The sequence below is a fragment of the Trachymyrmex cornetzi genome, unplaced genomic scaffold (genome assembly GCF_001594075.2).
Source record: "Trachymyrmex cornetzi isolate Tcor2-1 unplaced genomic scaffold, Tcor1.1 scaffold147, whole genome shotgun sequence".
Taxonomy (NCBI): Eukaryota; Metazoa; Arthropoda; class Insecta; order Hymenoptera; family Formicidae; genus Trachymyrmex; species Trachymyrmex cornetzi.
Window position 1 is genome coordinate 2,532,809 of NW_017296059.1, and position 10,154 is coordinate 2,542,962.

Sequence of the window (10,154 nt, forward strand, 5' to 3'; positions counted from 1 at the left end):
TTTCTCATTCCCACGGGGCGAGCGGGGGCCGACAGGAGGAGTGCGAGGGTAGCGAAGACCGACCATCCACGAAGTTGTAACCCGTTTTCCAGTAATGTGCGATTCGCGTAAAGGTGCAATAAAGCTCTTTGAGCTTACGAGAGACGATGACGACTCTCACCATCTTTCTCTCCTCATATCTTTCTCCTTCTACGTATATCCCCTAATTAGCGATTAACGATCTATATTAAAATTCTTTTTTCCTTGCTTACTGAAAGCGAATACATTTTACAGCCTGTACAGTTGAGTGAAACGACGCGGCGCACTCGTACATTCTTCTTCTTTCACTCTCATATTCTCCATTTCTCATTTTTCTCTCTCTCTCTCTCTCACTCACTCACTCACTCACTCACTCACTCACTCACTCACTCACTCACTTTTTCTCCCTTTTTTTTCTTTCCTTTGCACCTCCGTTCGCGGAGGCAAACGCGGACCAGGGTAGGGTCCAGGTACTCAAGTTATCTCTCTGCGTGTTGCTTCTCATTCTTTTTTCGCATTTTTTTTATATTTCTTTTATACTCATGGAGATCTCGTAGAATATCGAGTCCCTCGATCGTTTCGTGTACTCTTTCTTTCTCGGGTTCTTTCTTTTCTTTTATTTGCTTTTTTTTACAAAAATCACAGAGCAGCACCAGCATTTATTTTTTTTAAAGCCCACCCCTTCGTCCGCTGGGCGCCCCACTAAAACTGAGGCGAATCATTTTTTATTTCTCTCATTCATTCGCATATACGCACACAATACACGCGCACATATATACACAAAATGCATACAACAAACAAAGCATTTACACGTACATCCTCTCGCTCACATAAGTGCGTGCGCGCGCGCTTCTCTATCGCGGTTTCGCTTACATTCGGCAAAATGGATGCATTATGTTTTGCCCTGCTCCTCCATTCCTTCATTTTATTAAATATCTTTTTTTTTCTCCCCTGCAATGTGAAACGCATCATCAGTCGTATCTTTTGATTTGGCATTTGCGAAACGCTGCCCAATAAAATTTCTTGTACCGCCGTTATCTTTCTCTTCTCTTTTTTTCCCTCTTATCTCTCCGTACCTTACGTCACACTGACGATAGTAATAAAATAATATAATTAATAATCAATAATCGCATATAATATATATAAAATGGATGACGATAGTAGTTACTGAACAAACATTATGTAGTTTATAGATACATATATATATAGTTGCGTATGCATACGTAATTATACGTTTCGCTCCTCCTATTTACCTCACTCTCCAGACCTCGCCCCTGCACTTCTCCTCAACCCCTTGTCCCCTTTTTTTTCTTCCCCTAGCTCTCGCGCATCACTGGCTACCATTACCTTAGTAAACAAATAGCGTTCTAGCATCGAATTTACAGTCACTTAACGCCACTTAATTATTTAGAATCAACGCATTACGTGTCGCCTCATTTTTTCATTTTTCTTCTTTTGTCGTCCTCGTGACTTTATAAATCGTTCATGCCTAAGGACGAGTTCCCTCTGGTCGCGTTTATCGGCATTTAGCGATCGGTCAACACACAATTATGAATTCTTCATTTCCCTAAGAGATAAATTATCAGCAAAGTTATACAATTTCTCTACAAAAATCGAAGTTTGCGCACGCCTAAATTCTTTGTCTTATTTCTTTACAATAAAATACATCGATACGGAATCTATACGCACGCACATCCACACGCATGCATTATGCTTGTACAAGGCAGTCGACGCACGTGATTCACTACTCTCTTACATCTCTCGTATACCCTATATATAATCGTTATAGATATATTTTTTGTCTCTCTCTCTTACATATATGCACACGCACACGTCTACACGCGCTCGCTCGCACGCTCTTAAGCTTCTCTACGCTCGATAAAAATTCCACCTCGCCTCGACACACACGCTCGAGTCTGAGAGTCGGGGGCGGAGCCGCGCTCGCACCCGGCACGCGTTAATCCACGCTCGCCGCAATTTTTGCCAGCGCGGCCCCGTGGACGCAAGAACGCCGACAGTGCCGTTCGTCCTCGCGTGCTTCAGTCTAACGAGACGCCTGCTTCCTCGCGAACCGTCGTCGCGCATCTTCCACACCTCGTTCCGATGGATGGACCGCGCGGACCTCCCTCAGCCTATCCTAACTTCGGGTCCCGAATGTCGTTTAGTTAATACTTCTCGGATCTGCAATTCTCCGTTCCATTCCGAGCTACCGGTCCCACAAGGTCTGTTTAGATCTAGACACTAGAAAGAAAAGAGAAACCGAGCGTTACCCAGAATCAGCACATGTCAAACGAGGAATCAATGATTTTTTTTAGATGGCACTGAGCGAATCCAGTCCACCGAAACGAGGCAACCTTTCGCTCGATCCCGCTCGAGGACCCTCATTTCATGAGATAAATCGTACCCCTCGAAACTTTACAGGTCTCAATTTACGGGCTAAGATCGAGCTACTAATCACTTATTCTTACACTAACTGAAGGCGTCTGTACATTATGCGGCGCGTGTTCCTTAGATATACACTATGTACATGAAGAAGGATATCCAGCAAACTGGTTTTGTCTGCGCGAGAATCGTGAATCCGCAATGGACATATGTGGCATCACGATACTCGGGGAGTGTGATAGGAGGAAATTCGTCCTCTCGTCGCGTGAGCATCGGTCCGATAGTTCGATACACCCGAAGGATTGCTTACTCACGATCGTCTCGTCGAGCCTACTACTATCTGTCCAGATTGATCAGAAACAACTCTGTCCGGGAATATGGACAACGTATTTGTGCGTCGAATCGAGTTCAGTCTCTTATCTTTCTCACGTCTTCTAAATTCGATATACATATAGTACTTTCCGCGTTTGCGCCTGATTTGGAAAGTCGTGAATCTTCGCGATCCATCAATCTTCCTGATTCGTTTCAACCTTCTAATATCATCACTAATCATGATTTACAGTTTGCTTGCATATACAGAATTCCTAATTCAGCCTAGCTCGCAGGGACATGAATAATACTACATAGAGCACCGTGTATCACATTGCCCTAAAGTTCCAGTTAGCGTTATCAAGTAAGTGAACAGCACACTATTCTTATTCCTCTTTTCCTGGCTATCACATAGGAGTTTTAATATTTCATCTAGTCTTCAGTCCCTAATACTTGAACCGTTGTTGGGAAGAGGAACGATAGCACCCGTCATCTTGGTCATCGCTTCGTGGTCCTAACATCTCAACTAGTTTTTCTGGGATCCCAATTTCAAACGACATCGAGAGAACGGGCGGTACAGAGTAGGTAAAGAACATCCCGGCCTCTTTACCGGCTACACTTTGGTCCTAATGGTTTCTCCTTGGTTCTAATCCAGCCGTACAATGCAGTATGGAAAATACGCGCGGCATCCTGCTCAGTATCGGCTACACCGCTCGCTCGCTCGTGTCCATGTCTCCTACGGTTGCCTGCCGCCCCCGGCGGCGGTGCCGTGCGGGTGTCCCGCACCGGGCGCGCCGCTCGCCGCCGCCGGATGCGTGTGGTGGGCCTGTGCGACGGAGTTGCCCCCGGCGGTTCCGCCGGGCAGGACGGGGGCGGGGGCCGCGGGTCACTTGGGCGGGAATGGCGAGATCACCGAGGCGGCTACCGCGGCGGCCTGCTGACTCGCCAGCACTGCCGCTGCAACACACACAGAGAGACAGCAGGCCATTAATGTTTCGTCACGATTACTCTGAAGCATCTACTAAACGCGCGCGTTTGCTTTTTCTAGCTGTTGCTGTTGCTTTGCTGTTCGGACGATGGCGACCCGCGGCACCCGAAACCGTGATCTAATGCGAAGCGCATTTCGGGCTATTGAGGACCAAGAAGGGAGAGATCAAGATTCGTCATCAGCTGAGAAAAATTCTTCTCATTGCCTGTACGATTGGTTTGTATTACGTAATACAAACTAATGAGCGTATTGCATTTGGTGCAGAAAAGGGGTTGAAGATTTGGAAACCGTTTGAGAACAGAATACTCCATACTACTTCTAAGTCAGAAAACGAGGAAACATCAGTGATTGAATGGCTATCTAATAGCGAGTCCAAGAATGATCGAGGAGCATTGATTACCGATCGTCTATGACATTATGATATAAATTCAATAAGTTATGCTAATTAAAATAATCATAAAATAATACAGAAGTTATATAAGAAATATAAGTATTATATGTGATTAGAGAGAGAAAGTATCAACTTCAGATGAACTTTCTCCTGATGCTAACTAAGATTCACACTATGTTACTTAATTATAATTACATGATCCAATCTTCACACTGCATGTCTTTGCAATCTACTCGATGCCATTATTAATGTCCCTAAATCCTGGCAATTGATTTTTAAGTTGCTCATCTGGTAAGTGGCGATAAGACACAGCAGAAAGTGTATCTGTTATAAAAATTGGCAAGCTCTTCGAGACAGGATCTTCGAGACGATCGTTAACGAGTGCAATCCTCTAAGAAACGTATCGTGTCCTCAAGTTCAACCGCGCTCGAGAAACCCGTATATTCGAGATATCTAAACACCGAGCTAATTCCATTACTACTCGAGGAAAAATGACGACGGATATGTGTGTGTGTGTGTGTGTGTGAGGATTGGTGGGAAAGCATACAAAGTGGCGTGTACCTAAGCGATTGTTTTTTCTATCTCCCTCGTTCTTATTTTTGTCTCAATGATATCGTACCTACAATGCATTCCCTAAGTCGCGTGATTTGCGGACTTCCCTCGTTCACGCGAAAGTCCTGGCAGTGTTGGCTCCGTAAGCGTACACTTGGTCGATTAAATTCGCGGATTGGCGATCGTTTTCTGAGTACGAAAATGTCGTTAATATGAAGCATATCGTAACAGTAAGAATAACAATAAAACGAAGTTTGACAGTGCAGAACTGTATGCATAAAAAGATTAAAGTCAAATTTTTAAATTGGTAGCTTATCTGGAGAGAGAGAGAGAGAGAGAGAGAAAATTCTAGACAGAGAATTTTATATTCCAGTGCTGCCACTCAGTCACTCAAGTTACTTTTTATCATCTTTTTTGACAAATCATTAAAGTCACTACTGTCTAAAATGGATCACTATGGTTTTTTTCTTGAGCATAAAATTTGTAAAACATAAATATTCTACACTGTTAAAAATGTTATGAAATTTGATGTACTTTTAAGTTACATAAATTAAATTCAATTTTATGACACTAAATTAAATTTTATGTTCGCTGTAACTAAAAGGTATATTTGTGTACATGTACATGAAATTTAGTGTTTCATGAAATTTTACAAAGTTTAGTACATTTTTAATTAAATTTTATGCAGATTTGCATAAAATTTAATATAAGTAAACGGTAAATTTAAGTTACTTGTAACTTCATTTTCATTGACAACATTAAATATTTTTAATGTACCTGCTTGAAATTTGTTTCCATTAGTCGTTAATGGAAGCAAATTTCTGTTTTTTAACAGTATATTTAATAAAGAAACGTCACTTTTGATTACTATTATAATGCCTGAAAGGTTATCTTTTCGGTTTTTCCATCAAAAAGCCGTCACTATTTCACTTTTTTTTATCTGACGACTAGATGGTAACGCTAAATCCAAATTCATTCGTTCTATCTCGGTTCTCTATTTTTTTCAATAAGCAGAACTATTTCGTTTTTCCAAAGAGATGGAGAACATGTATTGCATTTCTGTTATTTTCTACGAACATGTCTTTGTACTTCGATCTTCGAAATATAAAAGAAAAGAAAAAGATTGGCGGAAAAAAAGATGAAGAAAAATACCACCTTTCTGACATACATAAAGTTAATGATATATTCCCGTAATATTGTTAAATTTATTGAAAGCTATCAAGAAATTACTTTGAAATTTAAAAATAGTTGCTACCAAGTAATAGACAGTCAGAAAATGATATTTTTAGAAGTCGCAAACGACATTCTCGTAACAGAAATCGTACACCACCGTGACTGAAAATCAAAACTATAAAGTCCTGATGTTATTTTGCTGCAAAAGAAGCTTTTGTGGAAGACTACTGAGGTCTAACAAAGGATACATACATGGATGCAAACGCGAATACATATCGCGTTTACAAAAGGATTGAATGTTACAAATTAAAAAGAATCTAAATGCCAAAATTTGTAAAACGCGGTAAACTTGAAAATAATATATTTTATTTCTATATTCGATAATCAATAAAGTTATATGTATCCGATATTCGCAATTATAGGAGATGAAATTATTAAATTCTATTTTAAGGCTGTGAATAAAGTTACCATTATCGTTAAATAAGAACAATAAGAATCTAAATTGGACCATACATGTGAAAACACAAATAGGAAGTAAAGGCCCATAACGGTCGAAGCATTATCGTTGAATGTTTAAGAATTATATGGGCTCTTTTTATCATTAAAATTCTTTTAAATTATTATTCCCTTTGGCATGTAGACTTTTTAATTTGTTCAATTAGAAACTGCGTTTTCCTCGCAAATGCCACAATCAATATCAACATCAGTGTTAGCATTGATAACCATATCAAGCTCGATGAGGTCATTATCGTCATCGTACTATTACACGCGAGTGCCCATCACCCGCAGTCGGATGATCTCGCCCATAAAATCCTGTTAACTTTTTTTCCGCCCCGGAAAGAAGCACGATAAATAATTATCACAGTCTGAACTATACGTCTAATCCCTACTTGCGCCCTACTTGCGGTACACAGCTTACATGACTAATCTACACACGGCCGCAATTATACCTCATTATTTCCAAAATATTCAATTCGTCGCTAGGAGACTCGTTACATACGTATGTATATATGTATAGATATACAGAATGTTTCAGGTGTCGTGCGCTTTCTCTCAACTACAGACATTAGTCGAATAGATATCTTTTTGAATTCAAGACCGTAAATATTTAACGAATGAAATGACAGATGTCATTTAAACAAAAAACCAAATTTTCTCTTGCGTTTAAATTAAGTTTATATCATAAGCTTTTTGAATATAAGGTATTTAATACTACATAAAACTGAAAAATGAGATATCTCACCAAGGTAAATTGATTTAAATCCGTAGTGGATGGAACGTGCACGAGATCCGCGACCGATATATATATATACGTTCAAAAAATGCAACGCTATAGCGCGAGCGAACCATATCGCTCCTCCCTCGCGTCCGCAGAATGTACAATCGAAGATAAATTAATTACAATTGTCGTTTGAGTCCTCAACGCGGGGCCCAAATAGAAGAGGTTCAATCGATATTCACACATTTTAATATTTTTGTCTTTGTACAAAAGAAGAAGCGCGTCTCTTATTGGTCTGGTAATAAAATAGTACCTCGACGGAGACTCTGCGCGCGGATCGACTCTCTCGAACGGAGAGGGCTCCTGCCACGCGAGTTCCTTGTTGCACATCAAGATCCACACGTATTTTTCTTTCCTTTTTCTTTCTTCTCAATTTTTATGCACCAATATGGTGTACGGTTTAGACACTCAGGCTCTAAATAATATCTAGCCGAGTTTTACCCGTTTTTGTCGGACAATATTCGTCCGGATTCGTCCCGAAACTAAAATTGGCCGTTCACCGTTTCTTATTCATCATTGAAGTCATTTTTGTACTGTCCAATTTGACCTCGAACCGAAAATATATCAGTGTGCAAACGCATGTATTTAAAACGCACTTACAATCGCATCGCATTGTACACTTAAAATGCTTTATAGAGGCCGGCTGTTAATTTCGTTCACGGTGTCATTTCAAAGAATTTAAGATTTAATAAAAAGCCTACGAATACCGAGAGTTCATGTCTCGGCTATTTACTGCGTTATCGCAAACGCGTCGCACCTTCAAGTTTAAGCGCATGATCCTGAGAGTTCACCTTCATCATTCGTAAAACGCGGTCTATTGCAAACGCTAGGCACCCCTCAACACGCTTTCGACTCGCTTCGTCGTCATTCATCCTTAAGAGTTCACCAGAGAACGCGGCACGCCAACGACGTAACGAACAGGTCCTAAACGGTCCTAACGCATATATGCGTTCGTTTTCACGCCATTACGCTCATGCTTCTCTCTCGTTCTTTCTGGTTCTCGCTTCACTGGGTCCCGCGGGTCGCCTTACTGTCAGGGTCTGACGAGAGGCTTACCTCCGTAGGGGGCGGGGTACTGTCCCGTCAACAAGGGATACCCGAGGCCCACGTGAGTGTGATGATGCGTGTGCACGTGTCTCTGTGGAGGCGGCGATCTGTTATCCTTGCCGAGGCTTCCACCACTGGCATCCACCGCACCTTGTTGCTGCTGTTGACTGCCCGGTTGACCCTGCTGCTTGCCGGACGGCTGTTGACCTTGGCCCGGCGGTGGGCCCGGGCCTGCAACTGACGTAGGCGGACCGCTGGGGGGCCGGGCGGGGGTCGGACCCGCCGAAGATGGGCTGGCGGACGCTGCAGAAGTCTTGGGCGTCGGTGATTTGAGCGCGCGCTCCTGAAGCTCATGTATCTTGTGCGCCGAGTAATACTGATTAGCGTGGTGTTGGAGCAAGTCCAGCGCTTTGCCGCCGGGTGGCCGACTAAGGTCCTCCGGCGCGTGATACCTAGGCAGCTGGTGAAGATAGGGGTTACTCGAATATGGACCGGGCACCAGCATGGGGCTGAGGCCACGGTAGACTGGGTGACCTGGATCGAATGGCAGCGCACCATAATGCTGTGGCTGCATATAACTGGGATGAATATAAGCGTACTGCGAGGTAGGCGGCGGCGGCGGTCCCTGAGTCTCCATCGTCGGCTTTACGCCCTCCTGCTTGCTCTTTGAGTCTTCACTCTTTCCGAGATCCTGTGGTTTTTCCTGTTTCGGCTGATGCTTTGGACTGGGCGGTGGCACCTTTGCTTGTTGATTCTGTTTGTTTGATTCCTCTTTTCTCCTTTGTTCACTCGGATACAGATAATACCTCCTGTCATCTTGAACAGGTCCCGGAGGAGGCGGCGGCGGTGCCGCTCGTTGACTCTGCGAACTGTGATAAACGTGGTACGGACTCATCTGACTCTTCATCTCGATACTCTCCTTGAGTATCTGATGATTTTCGTGTTGTTTGTCTTTCAGACTCGGCTGTGGCTGTGGCTCCTGCTTAATCTTAACCTTCTGTTCATGCGACTCCTGATCCTGCGACTGCTGACTCTGTTGCTGCTGTTGCGAAACCGGCTGTGGTGGCTGGTAGGCGTAGCCTGGCGGCATATAACCACCGTAACCGCCATAATAGTGCGGCTGCTGTTGCGGCTGCGGTACAGGTTGGCTCAGTTCTTTTTTCTCCTTTTCCGACACGACACTCTGCAAGCTCGCCATCGAAGGCATCTGCGGTATGTTGAGCGGTTTTATCTCCTGCTTGGGCGTAAGATCGCTCGGCTTCTGATCTACCACCGGTTTGCTGTCCGGAACGTTGGACACCAGGTAAGGCGGCTGACCATAGTACTGATACATACTGAAATGCGCAGGCAGATGCGCTGGCACCGTGGCCTTGTTGTCTTTTTCTTGACTCTGTTTGGATTTGTCCACCGGTTCGGCCTCGAGCACTGGCGCTGCGTCATCCGATATGTCCGAGTAGGCCGGGCTTTGTACATCATCACGCGCCGAATCGACGATCGGCGCCTCGAGAGGCGATGGGTGCGGACTGCCACCGGGTGATTTTCGTGATTTTTTCTTGTAGCCCTGCGGTTTGGGAGCGCGTGCATCCGCGCTCGTTTTGCTCTTGTCCTGCTCCGGCATCAGCGCAGCCGTAGGTTTCACCTTGAACTGTGGTATCTTCGCTGCAGCAGCGTGCAGCGACACCGCAGTTGGGTACTGTTGCAAGTGCGATTGCACGCCCTGACCTGGATGACCTGGCGGTGGCGGTGCCGTCTGTAAACCCGCTGCCTGTTGCGACACTTGGCTTGCAAGATTCTGCAAACCCGCGTGTTGACTGGCTATACTTTGTAGACTGGCCTGTTGCTGTAATCCAGACGGCTGCACCACATGGGCCTGTGCCGGCTGACCCAACTGAGCTGACAAGGGATGCTGCACCGATTGCAATTGATGCGCCGGCGGCAACTGTTGTTGAACCGATGACTGCAGTTGTTGTTGCTGCTGCTGCTGCTGCTGCTGCTGCTGCTGCTGTTGCTGCTGC

The 10,154-nt window shown here is 44.1% G+C and overlaps 1 protein-coding gene across 1 annotated transcript in view; it reads right to left on the reverse strand.

Annotated features, from left to right (window-relative positions):
• Positions 1–642: 642 nt before the first annotated feature.
• Positions 643–10,154, reverse strand: part of LOC108757574 (zinc finger protein 608) — a 141,718-nt gene continuing 132,206 nt past the window's right edge. Inside the window, exons 5-6 of the mRNA XM_018502035.1 lie at positions 8,149–10,150; positions 643–3,666 (exon numbers count right to left, since the gene is read on the reverse strand). Of these exons, the coding sequence (XP_018357537.1) occupies positions 3,596–3,666; positions 8,149–10,150 (2,073 nt within the window). The 3' untranslated portion in view covers positions 643–3,595. The remainder of the gene's footprint in view (positions 3,667–8,148; positions 10,151–10,154) is intronic.